Below are 17,206 nucleotides of genomic sequence, written 5' to 3' on the forward strand. Positions count from 1 at the left end.
TAATAGGAAGATAAATAACTAAGGCTTCTGAAAAGGGAGAAAACAGTGCCAGATTATGTGACAAAAGATATAAACTAAATGCGTTTTGGCTTTCTTAAAATTAAATATAAAGGAAACAACTGAAATGATAAAAGAACAAAGTTATGAAGCATTACAAAAGTAGTGAGAAATATAGAATGGCTGAAGGCAACACAAACTAAACAATTTTTATCTGAAAGAACCAGTCAACAATAGATTTGAACAGGGAGCTGAAGCCGAGAGAAAAATCATCAATTCATGAGGACTACAGAGTGTTTTCATAAAGCTTGTTAAATGCCTGCATAATGGCTGAGCATAAAAGATGGAGAAATGGCATGGTTTATACAAAATAGAATTAACCAAGCTCAAAGAGATAACAAATATATCACACAGCTCAAGGATGGTTTAAAGGAGCCAACACTACAATAAACTATCCAAGAGCCTATATAAGGTAACCTGTCATAGCAATTAGTGCCCATTTATAACAAAATTAGGGCAACTCTAGTTTCAGACAGGCTGGATCGTTCTATACACTGAGGATACATAGTAAATACCATTGGTAAGTTACTTAGATGTACAACATGTGACATCACCCTTGGTACATAACACTATCTCAAGCAGACAGTCTCCTACTGCTTGTTTGGGAGAAAAAAATAAATACTAATAGGTCATAAGATGTGCTTAGAAGGCTAAAATGGTGCTGCATAGAGGATTTTAGCTGAGAAAGGATTGTTGAATCTCCAACAAGCAGGGTATTTGGAAAATGCAAGTAAATGATATTTAATCAATACAGATTAGAATCAACAACCATCAATAATGGGGAGTCGCCCTCAAAGATTAATGAATCTCTCAAAACACAAACTTCTCCATAGACAATGATCTCTGGGAGGTCACCATAGCTTATGTTAACTGCTTCTTGCAGACTTAACTCACTTTCTCCAGTGGAAAACCAAATTACTAATCCATTCATTTTCCTCAACTGGTTTAAAAGGATTAATTTATGGCACATCTATAATCAACCATGAGCAGACACTGAAGGTTGACAATTGTATATACTACATTTTTTCTTTTCCTCTTTTTAAGGTTCAAGATACAAAGTTGTCAATAAAAATAAAACAATATAGATTCCAAGGTGTCACTCTTTTAACATTGAACATACATCTTATTCATATAGACAATTGTTTCTTAAATATTGCAAGCTCAAGTTATCATGTTAAAACTTTAATCTTTCTTGAAGCATTTAATATGCAAACCAACGCAAATATATTTTCATCAATGATGCTGCCAAGAAAGCTTGTGGTAGGGCATTTCATTTACCTGGTTTGGGTAATGAATTCTCATGATGAGAATACACCGAACTGTCAAATGGATTTGCACTTGAACATCTCACATCATCCTCAAGTTGAAAAAGTCCAGGTACATCATTCTTTTCAGATAAGTTTCCGTCTTCTTCTTCAGCTTCAACTAAGTTTTCATCTTCTTCTTCAGCTTCAACTAACTCTGAAACATTAAAAAATTTGAAATATTTTACACAAAAAAAGTTCCTCAAACCAAATCCAACTTAATTCCCACCTTCTCACTCACGAAGTGACACCTAGGGAAACATAAGAATAAATTTAGGTAAAAAAATATACAGTATGGTGTCAAACTGTCTGAAATGCTCTTATATCTATCTTAACAAGTAGATAATTATTAATTATAGTATTTGGACACAAAAAGAGAATTACAGAAGCACGTAAGCACTTGATGCTGTTGCTTGCTATAAATGAATAATCAATATACAACAGAAAAAGTTCTGCCAATTTTCCAGAAAAGAGAATACAAAACAATATGCTGTTCAAGCTCCATGGAAAGAGTACCACTATGGCTGCTGAAGAGAATGGAAAATGTTGCTCTTTTCCATTAACTCTTTTAAGATACAGATATGGAAAAAATTGTTTTCATGTCCCTATTGGTTAATTAAATCATTCAACACATTTAATTAGCCAGGCTGATACACTCTAACACAGACCAAAAGGTAAGGGAAAAACTTCAATGAAAAAAAAGATATAAAGAACCTCCATCAATAAAGCATCACTGGAAAGGGACAGCATCTAAAGATAAATTTTTGCCAACCTTTTACATTCAGAAAGTGGGTAATTTATGTGGCTAATAGTCCATCAGAAGATATTGTCCAAGGATGTGCTACTTAAGAAATGTTGGATTAGCATATCCCCAAGTGTGTTTCATGGCACATGTCAGCAGAACTTAAAAAAATGAAATAGATCACATACTGCTAACATGTCCATGCAGTATGTGTCTGGAGATATGATCATACATAGTTCAAGTTTGTTAAAATGTTCATGCAGTATGCGACTGGAGATATGTTTGTACATAGTTCAATGAAGATTGATTAGCACCACAAAATGCTAGAAATTTCCTTTAACGTTCAAACAATTTCAGACCAATTTTTCCGTCTTAAAAATTGGAGAATCCAGAAAGAGTGGAATCGTCAAAATTTCAAGGAAGAATCAGAACATGGGACAAAAGTTTGACATGCTTCTGCAAAACATGAGTGAGGTCTCATGTAAATAATTTCTTTCCATTCTTGAAATAAGTATTTTAAGCTCCAGCCTCTACACGTTCACTAAAATGCTACACTACTAACAGATCAAAAAGATCAGCTAAATCCTAACTATGATGGCTAAAATCAAAATGGCCTTTGCTCAAACTAACTACCCACAAACACCCTAATAACCATTGCCAACTCATATTTTCTATATACTAACATGAATATTGACCAATGTAACTGGCCAACACACTCAGATTGCTCTCATCAGTCAATACATCACAATTTAGATATAAGGAATATTTATTGGAGCATTCATTGCAGCAGCACACACAGAACATAGATTAATGGATGTAAAATCTCCCACCATATATTTTTCTTGTGCGCCTACAGTAAGTTGACAATAAATTATGGAGAGAATCAACACAGTAAGAGCCATTTTTTTGCTGCCATTATACATGTCAAAGTAGAGTATTTAAAGAATTCCTCTATGATGCTGATTTGGGTTTGGGATCAGCAATATTTTTTTCCCTAGGATCACATGTACCAAGCATATAGAATATCTAAGTTGTCAAATGGGTATAGGAATGGGGCTCAGGAGCTCAGGTTCAAGTTTCAAGTATGCCAGTACTGGAATTTCTTTTTCCACACACATTTGAGTGACCATAGTTGGAAAATCTGGCAAGTAATCACCAAGCTTTCAATTACTCCCAAAATTTCAAGCTAAGCGAGCATTTGCAAGTTTAACTTGCGAGTCTCCAGTGACAAGTTTCCAACAAAAAAATGCCAGGTTTATTGGCAAGTACTTGCTAAAACTCAGCTAGTTCATGGTAAGAACTAGGTTTAAATGCACCTAAAAAATGGTCTTCGATTTACAAAACCCTTCATTCACCCCTAAAGACCACAGAGATTTGATATGTTGTTTCCATGAAGCAAGATACAATCTGAAATTGAGATGTTACATTGAATATAAGTGTTTGAAACTCGAGAGTACCTTGATGCAATGAAATTGCTGAACACCACAAAGCATTGTTATAGTTAAGTAATTTGATCTAATGAGACATTAAATACAATAAAATCCTTGAATACTACTGATATTGATACGAAAAAGTATTAAAACTCCATAAGTATTTGATTTTGAGAAGTCCTCAAACTCCTAGTGCTATTAGGCATTTCTATGACTTGTCAACATGTCAAAATAAATAAACAAACATGAGGTAGGCAATCTAAAAACTTCTCTTTTTGTTTATAAGCATTGTATTTTACCCTATAGAAATTATAACGTTAATGTGTGCCATAAAGATTTGTGTGGTTTTGAAGGTCTTCATTTGGGGCCTTTGATCCCCAAACCCGCACCATATTCATTGATATGCATTTTATAGCTATGTTTTGCATAAAAAACATATTCTTTCAAATCATTGTGTTTTCTTCTTAAGAATTAAGTGTTATTAAGGTCCTGAGTTTTTATCGAGTTTTTCTCAAGTACTCCCTGAGTCAATGTTTTGCTCCCTGAGTACTCTCGGATTTCAAGTTTGCAAACTGTGCTAGTGATTATACAGAATTTAAAATATATTGATACTTAATAGTATGATACTAAAAATAAGTTAAATAATGAAAATGTAAATATATTTCATTATTCATTCAATGTAGATATATTTCATAATTCATTCATATGCCAATATGTCAAATCATCACAAAACTTGAAAATAGTAAATCCAATAAAAATATTGTATCTTTCTCTCCATCAAAAGCATCTAGATCTAAGTCAAAACTTGGTTTTGCTTGATTTGAAGTTTGAACCACAAGAAACCATAGTGCCACTCACACTAGCTACATAAAAATCATGTGTAGGAACCTTGTTATCATCCCCGCTTTAGCAAGCTCTAAAATTGTTGATCCATCAAAGTTGGCATATTATGGAAAAAGTTCGAAAAAAATCCTCAAAAAGCTTGAAAATATCTTCAAATACTCAAGATACTTACCTTTGATCAATAAATCTCCTTTGTGCAAGCTTGTTCATTCCCATAGCTACTCTCAAATATCTTTGGCACCTTTGCAATCCTTCACCTTTTAAAAAAATCAGCTAACTTCAAATGGTAAACAAGAATGATGGTTGTTTTTGCCCTTTGTGATTGTGGAATGAATGTTATTTGTCACTTCAGGGTTGTTATTCATGTCTTAGGATTTACAAGGCTTTTAAATTTATTTATTTTTTTACTTTAAAGAAGATGTTTTTTCATCCAAAATTTGTGCTTAGGCTTTAGATGCAGCTAGGAGTGCCCAAGAATGGCTAGGGTATGCCTCTACCTCCTTATGTATTCTATGGGGACATCCCCAACATACCCTCCTTATGTATTCTATGGGGACATCCCCAACATACCCCCAAAGTACTCAAGGCACTACAGTCGTACTTGGCCATCTTATCCCTCATCCCACACCCACTCCCACTCCCATGACCACTCTCATTTGATCCCATGCCAAGGGTTAAATGTGTTAAATCTGTAACTCTGACATCATATTGGTCTGATTACACAGATCGTACAGATCTGATAATACATGAAATCCCTTAGATAAAAGGCCTATATATAATTGTCATTCCCTTTATTCTGATCAGCATCTCCTTGGGGCAATATTGTTAAAGACTAACTTAATCAACTTAGTTTAATCACTAACTAAAGGTATTTCTCTCTTGGACGCCAATTTGAAGAAAGTAATTAAGGCTGACCTAGATAGGGACATTTCCTTTCTAAGGACATGCCCCTTGGTTGCTATATTTATGTAGGGTGTGAATGTGGATAAAGGACACACGAAAAACATAAGGTCTGCTCCTTTAGCATTACTGCCCTATACGATTTGTAGCAGGTATAAAACATTTGCAAAATAGTCATTATACACCAAATAACACTTCATATACAGGTCTGATATATTCAAGACCATATTCAACAAGTCAACAAAGGCATTATATCAGTTTGGTTGTTCAGAATTTGCAGAAATTTTGCATGGTATCAGAGCTTTGGTAGTTGAACCTAGGTTCTACACATTGACAATCAGATTTAAAATATCTAGCAACATCCTTCTACCTTCAATGGCTAGCGCAATCAGACCCGAAGACAAGTTTGATGGAAAAGAACACTTCGTTGCTTGGAAATTCAAAATTATGATGATTCTTGAAAACAATGATGTGAAACAATTTGTTGATAAAGAATCCAAGCAACCTGATGTTGATCCTCATAAAACTATTTGGGGTAAAGGAAACAGGAAAGCCATGCAAATCAAATTAGATGGAGTTAAAAATGAAATAGTACCTATGCTAATGAAACATCAGACAACATTTAATATGATGAGTGCATTATTAAATACATATGAGGTTAAAAATATGACTAGAGACAATCTTCCAGACTTCAATAGACTTAAAGGAAATTGCCTTCAAGAAGAATCTAGGAAACTTAAGAAAGGAGGCAAATTGAAAATTGAAGATGAAGAACTTCATGTTCTCAACACAAATACCTATAAAGGTAAGAAGAAGGGTAATCAAAGAAATGACAAACCTAAGAGAGATTTATCCAAAATAAAATGCTTCAAATGTGAAAAGCTTGAACACTATAGATCTAATTGCCCTAAGAATACAAGTCAGCAAGTAAATTGTACAAACATTACTAGGAAAGAAGAAAACAAAGATCTTGAGAAACGTGTATTGTATTCTACACTATCAAATGAAGTATCAAGCAAAGCATGGGTAATTGATAGTGGATCATCTCGACACAGTACAAGATACAAAGAAGTACTAGACTCAATATCAGAAGAAGTTAATGACGAAGTTACATAGGTGATAATTTCACTCATTCAATCAAAGGAATTGGGAACTGCACCTTGAAACTGAAGTCGGGTATTCCTCTCCATCTCAAAAGAGTACTCTATGTACCAGGAATAAAGAGGAATCTAATCTCTGTTACAGCACCTGAAGATGATGGACATAATGATGCATTCATGGACGGTAAAGTAATGACCTGGTCTAAGAACTCTTCATTTAAGAAATCAAAGTTGATTGGTTAAAAAAAGGGATACTTGTATAAATTAAACATAGAACCTATTCAAGCCTTAATTCATGTCGCTGTTGATATAAAAGAAATGTGGTATAGAAGGTTAGGACATCTAAACTTCAAAGCCTTATCGACTATGGAGAAGATGGTTAATGATTTACCTAAGTTGAATAAAGATCATTCAAGCATATGCAAAGGATGCGCTCTGGCTAAGAACATCAAAAGTCCATTTCAAGATGGCACTAGAAAAACTAACAATGTTTTGGACATAGTCCACTCAGATTTATGTGGACCTATGTTTGTTCCTTCTCTTGGAGGATTCTGGTACTATATACTTCTTATAGATGATTTCTCTAGGAAAACATGGATTTACTTCTTTAAATGTAAAGAATCAGAGGAAATCCGTAAGAGATTTAAAGAATTCAAAACCTTAATTAAAAACCTATCAGAACACAAAATTAAAACTCTTAGGACTAATAATGAAGGGGAATATACTCCAAATTTGTTTAAAGATTTTTGTAAAGAAGCAAGAATTAAGAGGGAGTATATTGTTCCTTATAACCCTCAGCAAAAAGCAATAGTAGAAAGGAAGAATAGAACAATTATATAAGTAGCAAAAGCTATGATATTTGATCAAAATTTAGAATATTATCTTTGGGCAAAAGCCTCATGTACTGATGCCTATATTCAAAACAAAAATCCTCACTCCCACTTTAGAGATAAAACTCCTAAAGAAGTCTTTTCTAAGGTTAAACCAAATATAAACCATCTTAGGATATTTGGGTGCCCAGTATACATACATGTTCCAAAAGAAAAGAGAACTAAGTTAGAACCCTCCGAGAGGAAAGGTATTTTTGTCAGGTATAGTGACACATCTAAGGCATATAGAGTTTTCATACCTAGTCAAAAAAACATTGGACTTAGTACGGATGTAATATTTGAAGAAGATTTATCTTTCAAAAGAGCCCTTAGTTTTGAAGATCCTACAAAATATACCTAGTTTTGAAGAAAATCGTGAATCTGAGTTTCATAGGGAGAACATTAAAGAAATTGAAGATAAAATTCAAAATCTTAATCTTGAGAAAACTCAAAATCCTAAGAAAAGACCACTTTGGGCTATTAAGACTGTAGAGGAAGCACGACTTCGCTACACCATCTGGAACCTCCAGAGAAAGCAAAAGACCCAAAGATTTTCTACTTATGCAACAAACATGAGTGATTTCTCTAAATCAGAACCAACCAATGTTTCAGATGTTATTAAACATACAGCTTGGAAGGATGCTACGACGGAAGAATACCAATCCATTATTAAAAATGATGTTTGGGAAATTGTTCCAAGGCCTGAAGGAAAATCTGTTGTTCCTTCTAAGTGGATATTTAAAATCAAGCATGCTGCTAACAGTAGCATTGAAAAATATGAAGTCAGATTCATAGCCAGAGGATTCTCCCAAAAGAAGGGAATTGATTATGAGGAAAACTTTGTTCCAGTTGCCAGATACACCTCTGTAAGAGCAATCCTAGTTATTGCAGCATGGAAGGGATGGAAAGTACATCAAATGGATGTCAAAACAACACTTCTGAATGGAAAGATTACAAAAGAGGTATATTTGGAACAACGTGAAGGATTTAAAACTCATAACCCTTAAGTCTTTGTTTGTAGGCTCAAGAAAGCTCTCTATGGGCTTAAACAGACTCCAAGGGCATGGTATGAAAGAATTGATAAGTATCTCTCCAATTTAGGATTCTCCAAGAATGAATTTGATCCAAATCTCTATTATAAAAAGGATAAAGATGATATGATAATTTTACTACTATATGTTGATGATTTACTAATAACAGGTGATGATCATCTTATAGATCAATGCAAGAAAGATCTAATCAAAGATTTAAGATTCCTTTATTACTTCCTAGGACTGGAAGTATAGCAGAACTCTGACAACATCATACTTAATCAAGGAAAATATACATTAGATATCTTGAAGAGATTTGGAATGTGGAATTGCAAACCTATGTCTTCTCCTATGGAGACTAATCTACACAAACTTAAGGAAGCAGCAACAAAATCACCCTCCATAGATTCTTCTCTTTACAGACAGATGATTGGGTCTCTTATGTACTTGGTAAATACAAGACCTTATATCTGCTATGTCGTTAATGCTTTAAGTTAGTTTATGCACGAGCCAAACGAGATTCACCTAATTGCAGTCAAACACATTATGAGATACTTACAAGGCACTCTTAAACTTGGGCTCAAGTATGAGAAAGTTGACTTGGACTTACATGGGTTCACAGACTCAAATTGAGCTAGAAGTGTTATTGATAGGAAAAGCACTTCAAAATGTTGTTTCAGTTTAGGATCAGCGATGATATCTTGGATATGCAGAAAGCAGGCATCAATAGTACATAGTTCCACAAAAGCGGAATACATTGCCACAACAATGGCCTCTCGAGAAGCAATTTGGCTTAAAAAGTTACTTGTGAGATTATTCGGTCAACCCATGAATCCTACTATTATTCATTGTGATAATTAGAGTTCCATCAAGCTTTCTGTGAATCCAATTTTTCATGATAGGTCCAAGCATATTGAAATTCCTTACCATTATGTAAGAGATATGGTAGACAGCAATACTGTAAAATTAGAATACATTTGCACTGCAAATCAGACAGCGGATATTCTTACCAAACCTCTCTCTCTCGTGAAGATAGATCACTTCAGGAAAAGACTTAGTATGGTTGAATTATAATACATTTATATTCTTTAATTATTAATGAAATAATTTTGAGTTAAAATTATTATTGTCAGGCTATTGACTCTTATGGGCTTCACCATTTGTATTCATTATCTAAAAGGTGACGATCTCTGCGATAATGAACACTTGTATAAAAGACATTATGGGAGATGACGATCTCTAAGATAATGTACTGAACAGTAGAGAACTATTGGCAGATCTGGATGAGTTCAAGATCACATTGTGATGTAGACATTTATACGCCTATGAGTCACAATTTGGATAAAGGTAATATTAATCATTCTCTGGATTTTATCACGTGTACTAGTAGATCTTAACTCAAGATCATACTGTGATATATGTCTGTCAATACCTATGAGTCACAATTTGGATAAAGGAAGAATTTAACCATTCTCCGGATTTAATCCTATATATTGCATTCCATGCAATACTGTTATCACAAGTATAAGTGATAAGTCATATCACAAGTATAGTAATATGACATAGTATCAGGTGTTCAATGATACCACATGCTTAAAAGATTCAAATAGATATAGAGTATCAATCTATGCTTATTCATCTTAATTGATGATGCTAGATATGTTATCTCTCAATATGATTATCAAGTTAAGAGGGAGTGTTAAATCTGTAACTCTAACATCATAAGATCTGATAATGCATGAAATCCCTTAGATAAAAGGCCTATATATAATTGCCATACCCTTTATTCTGATTGGCGTCTCCTTGGGGCAATATAGTTAAAGACTAACTTAATCAGCTTACTTAGTTTAATCACTAACTAAAGGTAAATCTCTCTTGGACGCCAATTTGAAGAAAGTAATTAAGGCCAACCAAGATAGGGACATGTCCTTTCTAAGGACATGTCCCTTGGGTGCTATATTTATGTAGGGTGTGAATTTGGATAAAGGACACACAAAAAACATAAGGTCTGCTCCTTTATCATTACTGCCCCATACGATTTGTAGCAGGTATAAAGCATTTGCAGAATAATTATTATACACCAAATAACACTTCATATACAGGTCTGATATATTCAAGACCATATTCAGCAAGTCAAGAAAGGCATTATATCAGTTTGGTTGATCAGAATCTGCAGAAACTTTACAAAATGGCACATTTCCAATAGCTTTTTTAAAATGTCAAAAACATATTAACACACTATGCATATATGTAAAATAAGAAACATGTCATAGATAGATAGATAGATAGATAGACAGATAGAAGGCAAATATGATTTACAAAAATGCAAGTTCTACTGGTTACAATAAGTCACCTGTGGCTAAATATGAATGTTTGATAAACGAAGACTGTTAAGCATTCAGAGATTATAACGGAATAAAAACTATAGATAGATATGTAAGCCATACATAGAAAATAATATCAAGGAAAAGCTAAAGAACCAAAGATGAAATATACATAGAGCATGTTTTGTTTGCTGCTATATGCCCCACATAGATATCTGACACTTGAGAATATTATCAAACTTTAGTTTATCTGATAGTGCATATCATTGAATGAATAGTAGAATCTTGAGCCTAACATGCAACTGCATGAAAGATTGTCTCAAGCAGCATGTAAAGGTTACAAATTAAAACTGTACGGTGTAAAAATGTGTGATATTGCTTAGAATGCAATGTTCAAAACAAATTTTTTCCAAGTCTTTTCCTATAAAGAACCTTATCATGGAATTTATGATTAAAAAATTCATTCAGCTTAACTACTATTAAAAAAATGAGTTCCTTTCTGTCATGTCCCTATTTTAATTAAATATCATAATATTATTAAATAAATAATGATAACAAAATCATATATTACAATTAGTATCGATATATATAAATACTATTATAATATATAAAAATAATTAATAATACAATCTATTATCAAATAAATAAGATCTAAAAATAAATAAAGTTGACTACAAGAGATAATATTGTAGAAAGTAAATAAGTAAGTAAAAAGGGTAATATAAAATAATATAAGTCAAGAGATATGTAACAAAGAGATGAGACTCCTTCAAATTAAGATATAATAGAGGGGACAGTTCATTTCAACAAGAAAGGAGGAAGAGGAGGAAAAGATAGGAGTAAAGAAGGAATAATGAAGAGGAAAGTAATGTGAAGAAAACAAGTGACTTTCTTAAAATCTATCAATGATATTGAAAGGATGCAACTCTTTGAAAGGGTCATAATTATGAATAGTTGTGACTATTAAGAAATGTTGTAATTATGAAATATTGTAACTTTTTGAAAGGACTAACATTATGAAGGGTTGTGACTTTTCAAAAGGATTGTAACTATGAAGGGTTGTGACCTTTCACATGGATTGTAATTATAAAGGGGTGTGACTATTCGAATGGATTATGATTATAAAGAAGAATATAAATACAATAAGATTTCTTCAAAAGGAGGAGGAGCTGAATAATCTCACATTATTCTAAGATATATTATATCTATAAGATATACATATTTATATATATGAATATTGATCATATATCAATAATTATAACTATTGTAGTATTAATACGATTTGCAATAATGAGATTGTAATATCAACTATAATAGCAAAATTAGAAATATATATCTACATTTCAATCCTACTAGTATTTGGCTAAGAAGGGAAGACTAAAGTGTTGCCAAGGAGGGGCTTGAGTAAATTCCAAGCAATGGATCTTTGTCCCAAGATAAGGTAGGGGTCAGGATTTTGTAGGCCTTTGTGATACGGACTTGGAATTGTAAACTTTGAGAGAATCCAACGATAATGGTATCTAGGCAACTTGGTTAACATCTACTACTTTCATTACAAGTTGGAATATTAATAAGGTTTGATGCAATAATTAAAGATAACTTTAGGAGTATTGTGTTACCAAGGAGAGGCTTGTATAAATCCAAGCTAATGGATCATATCCCACTAGAGGGTAGTGGTCAACAATACGTAAGATTTCGACATGAGGACTTCGACCTGTAAATTTTGAGGGAGTCCATAGATGGTGTCTACACAACTTGGATAACACCTTTACCATCCATCCATAAAACAAAAAATAATATGATTGGTTAATTGGAATTATTATTATGGGCATATTCTTAAACACTTATATATAGCATGATTAATTAAATACATGTCAATCATGACAGACCCAAAAGGGGGGCATCACACTTTTGGTCCTAATTTTTTTAAAGGAACTTTTGTTCAAGGTTTTCCTTAGGTCCTTCCTAAGATTGTGAATTTGTCTAAGATACACCTCCTAGCATTGTGGATCCATCCCAAGCAAATCTCAGATGAATCTATAATGTTGGGTAAGAACTCTTTGCATAACCATGAGGAATCAAATTTAGGACACACACCTAGACCAGATTAGTACAGGTACATCCCCATAAATAAGCAAGCCCAACAACATGGATACTTGTTGCTATAATGAAGTTAAGGCATCGAAGCAACTTTCTAGACTAACCTTAAGAGGAAGGTTTTGCCAAAAAAAAACTCAAGGTTAGTTTAGGAAGTTGTTCCACTCCCTTAATTTCCTTAAACGTGGTATCAGAGCTTGATCACCTTTGGTTTCAATTGTGGGAGTTTCGGTTTTTTAGAATTAATTTGTATTTGAGTGGTAGCTTGTGCAGAAAATACTTTGTGATCGTGTTGCAAGAATTTTCAGATGGTAAATTCATCAAAGAGAAGAGGTGGAGATTTTCTAGTAATAATTATAATTGTGGAAGTTGAAGATGGAGTAGACCTGCAGATCCTAATGCTATTGCTCAATTTGATGTTATGGATAATAAAGCCAAGGGTCTAATCAGATTGTTCTTGCAAACACTATTTTAATCAATGCCCATGAAGAGTCCTCTGTTAATGTTTGGTAGCTTCAGTTGGATAAACCCATGAGACTAAACTGAAGATATATCCAACTGAAGCTACCAACATTAACAGAGGACTCTTCATGGGCATTGATTAAAATAGTGTTTGCCAATAACAATCTGATTAGACCCTTGGCTTTATTGTCCATAACATCATACTGAGCAATCGCATTAGGATCTACAGGTCTAAAGACATTTTGATCAATAGCATCCCACAGATCTCAATCTGTTAACTGATCCTCCATCTTCAACTTCCACACTTATAATTATTTGTAAAAAATCTCCACCTCTTCTCTTTGATGAATTTGCCATCTGAAAATTCTTGCCACATGATCACAAAGTATTTTCTACACAAGCTACCACTCAAATACGAATTAAGTCCAAATAATCCATGAGACTAAACTGAAAATGTGTGTCAAATATAGTATATATATAGTTAAATAATTAATTTTTATATTAATTAAATAATAATGAATAGACATGTCCCTTCACATGTCTCTCCATGTGTTTTCCACAATATACTAGAGAGGCCGCTGCTCTTGGAAAATATATACCGAAGAGGCAATGTTAATACATTTGCAGCGATCCTAACAACATTAAAATGGTATCAAAGCACGCTACAAATGCGAAAGGTGGAAATATTTTTTCTATGTCCTGTGTCAAAATTGAGTGCCAGATCACAAATGAAAAGAATTGAATATCATAACTCAATAGTGGCCATATATTTAATATGATTTGGCATTTACTTTTTAATCAGGGAGCTGCAATTATCAAGTGACGATCAACCAGTAATCACTAAATAACAGGGAGTTGGAATTTCATTAAAAGAAGGCCTATGATTTCTTTACGAGTCCAATGAGGGATCAAATTTGATGAAAGAGATGGATATTTAATGCCAAAGCACCAATTTTCAACTCAACCTAAGGAAATAAAATTGATTTGAGAAGCAAAGGTATTTGAGTGTTCAATCCCATTCAACACCCAAATTCAAGATAAATCATTTCAAAAACTTATTTGCAAATAATTACAGAGCTGCTTGATTCATCATTTTGGTGGAAGAAAAATGTAGAGAGGCTGATGGAAAACAATTTCTCTCAATTTTCATGCCAAGTATATGTGAAGGAAGTTAGTTGTAGGAATTACCAGTGGTTGATCAATTCTCAGTCATTTCAAACACTTTTTGGACTTACTAAGAGAGTAGTGTTGGTGAATTATAGAAGTATTGAACAAACACATTAGATGAGCAGTGCTACTGTTGAGGACATGTGACTGCATAGAAAGAGATTGAGCAGGGGGATGTTTTCAAGGTGAACACCAAAGGCAGGACTGTGTACAAATCAAACAGTTCAACCCGATGCACTACGAAGTTGGCAGCTATCAGCGTACCAATACAGCTAAGGGAATGCATAGGCCATCTATCCTGCACTGGTTTAGACCCCAAACTTGATGTGAGGTGGAGTACGATAAGCATTATGTGTTTTTGAAATTGTAGAAGGCCGCATGGTGTAGGAGCACCTAGGCATTAGGATATTGAAGATGATCCCAAAGGATATTTTAATGATTTAATGTAAATCCATATGTTTGGATGTGGTATTCCATCTAATGGAATAAATTGTAATGCCGAAGGGCAATAAGATTGTGAAGTTGTCATTTAGTTGTCATTCAAGACCTAGATTGGTCAAAAGGTCAAATTTGCATAAAAAAGCCATGAAAATGCTAGAAATCATGTAGAAGGTCTTAAATATGTTATTTGGACATGTCTAGGGAGTTTTTACAAATTGTGGAGTCATTTTTATCAAGTGTCACAAAAGTTGTCAAAATGCATTAAAAGTTGTCAAAAGGAAGATGAAAGGTCATAAGGGTAGTTAAGTAGTTTCTAACTACCTAAATATGTATAAATATGATGTATTGGTCAAAACAAATCATATTGGAGAGAATAGAGAAAGGGGAGAACATTTTGGAACAATTAAGTGAGTTTGAATCTCTCATTTTGATTGGTTTTTTTGTTAAGTTTCTATTTCCAGGCCTTGTACAGACATGTACGGCCTGGAAACCCTGTATATTTATAATGGTTAGATAATATAATGAATCCTCTTTCTTATGCTTTTTGTATGATCAATTTTTATTAACTTTGGAGGAAGTTATGAGGATTTTGGTGGAAGTTAGTATTTGCAGATTCAGGATTTCTGAAAACAGTCATATTAAAATGCATGGTAAAAATGAATATCGAAGAGTTAAGAACTCTAATTATATTCATTGGAAAGATGTTTGAGTAATATTTCATTTCCTTTTGGTTTGGTTCAATTTTATAATGATTTGTGGAATTTATGACATTTTTAATGAAGACTGGTTTTAAACCCTCTTCAATGGAGTTGCAGGCAAAGAGTTGTGATGGTATAATGATTTATGTATTGGAAAATTTAATGCCTTACATATTTGGAAACTAGACTCATAGATGGATAATTTAAAATTGGTTTGGTCTCATTTGGAGTCGTTTTGAGCAAGTTATTTGATGCCCTAGGAAGGATTACCAGTTTTGTTTCTGGATTATGACAAAGGAAATGGGTCTTGATACAAAGACCATAACTTGTAATTGGTTTATTGGATGGGTATCATCTTTGGATATGTTTTAGTATTCCTAATTTGGAACAATTCCTCCAAATGGTTTAGAAAGAAACATTAAGGATTAAACGTTATGAATAAAAGAATCATATATTGAAATCAGGATATGGGAATGGAGAAGAATTGATGTTTTTGTATTGGAAAATGCTTTGTTTTGCTTCATGAGATGCGTCTAATTAATGTAATTATTTAATGGATTTTGAGGGGATCAGCATGGATCCCACTAATTGTTTGGTTTTGTATGATGCATTGCATCACTGCACATCATAACATGGGCGTGATATGATATGGGGGAGTTGCAGGTTATCGTCATATCCTAACGAAGTTGTGTAATGTCCCCTTTTTGGGACATTAGAAAATTTAAAGACATATTCATATAATATTAAAATTGACTATGAGAGCGTGGATTAAAATTATAAAATGTCAATTTAGTGTTCTAAAGTGGGCTAAAAATGACAAGGAGAGATGAGACAAAAAAAAGGAAGGGAGTCGAAGAGTCACAGCTTTGCAGATTAAAAGGAGAGAGACTCATTCATTTGGGGATGCTTGGTTTATAGTTTCAGATTTCAGTTTCTCTCTAGCGAGAGTTATTCGGAAAGCTTCAGCTTTCATCCAGCAGAAAGACGTAAACCCTTGTGCCGGTAGACAGTGGACGTAAACCCATTGTCCGTGGAAACGTCACATCAGGTGTCTCACGTGTGCTTACAAGTTCTTTCTTAGTATTCCAATCTGACTGTAAAACAGAGTTTAAGATTGGACTTTTGAATGCTGGTTATTGTATTGCTAATGTATAATGCAATAGCATATTTTAAGGTATTTTATGAGACTCTATGGTTTTATACTATTGGTTTATAATGTAACTTCGTATGTTTAAGTTCAGAATATTATTTTGAGAAAGAAATCAGGTCAATATCCATTTGGGGTATTTCAAGTTGACAGAAGTCCAAGCACAATGCATCCCACTAAATTGCAGACGATCATTGACGTACCAAGAAAGAAGATCTTCAGTTGGAACTTGTTTTGAAAACAATGATCAATATAGAAATATCAGTTATATTTTTAATTATAAACAATTTATCAGGAGTCTGCTCCATTAGTCCCTATGTATTGGAGGCTTAGTAATATTATAATATTACTAACAACAAGGAATAAGCATGTCGTCTTCAGCGATAGCAAATGGAACACACAATCATTTTATGTATGTTATGAAACGACAGAACTCTTTGCCACGTCTAAAGAAAAGGCAATTTTGTCTTATTTGGTGAATTTAATATTTGTTAAAATCAATTGATGAAGTGAAGCAGTGCCTAACAATGCATTAACAAAACACTTCGTTCATAAACAAGCATATCGGTAATTGCACGGTTTAACAGACTTATA

At 33.4% G+C, this 17,206-nt stretch overlaps 1 protein-coding gene across 2 annotated transcripts in view; it reads right to left on the bottom strand.

Annotated features, from left to right (window-relative positions):
• The window catches only part of LOC149571311 (uncharacterized), a 56,145-nt gene that overhangs the window by 1,397 nt on the left and 37,542 nt on the right, over positions 1-17,206 (bottom strand). For both annotated transcript variants that reach the window (XR_016359798.1, XM_089812860.1), the window contains exon 9: positions 1,336-1,518. Coding sequence is in view for 1 of the 2 variants with exons in the window: in XM_089812860.1 (XP_089668986.1) it covers positions 1,336-1,518 (183 nt within the window). In the remaining variant the exon portion in view is untranslated. The remainder of the gene's footprint in view (positions 1-1,335; positions 1,519-17,206) is intronic.

This window comes from Cupressus sempervirens, chromosome 2, assembly GCF_028749045.1.
Source record: "Cupressus sempervirens isolate cs-2001-9-10 chromosome 2, ASM2874904v1, whole genome shotgun sequence".
Taxonomy (NCBI): domain Eukaryota; kingdom Viridiplantae; phylum Streptophyta; class Pinopsida; order Cupressales; family Cupressaceae; genus Cupressus; species Cupressus sempervirens.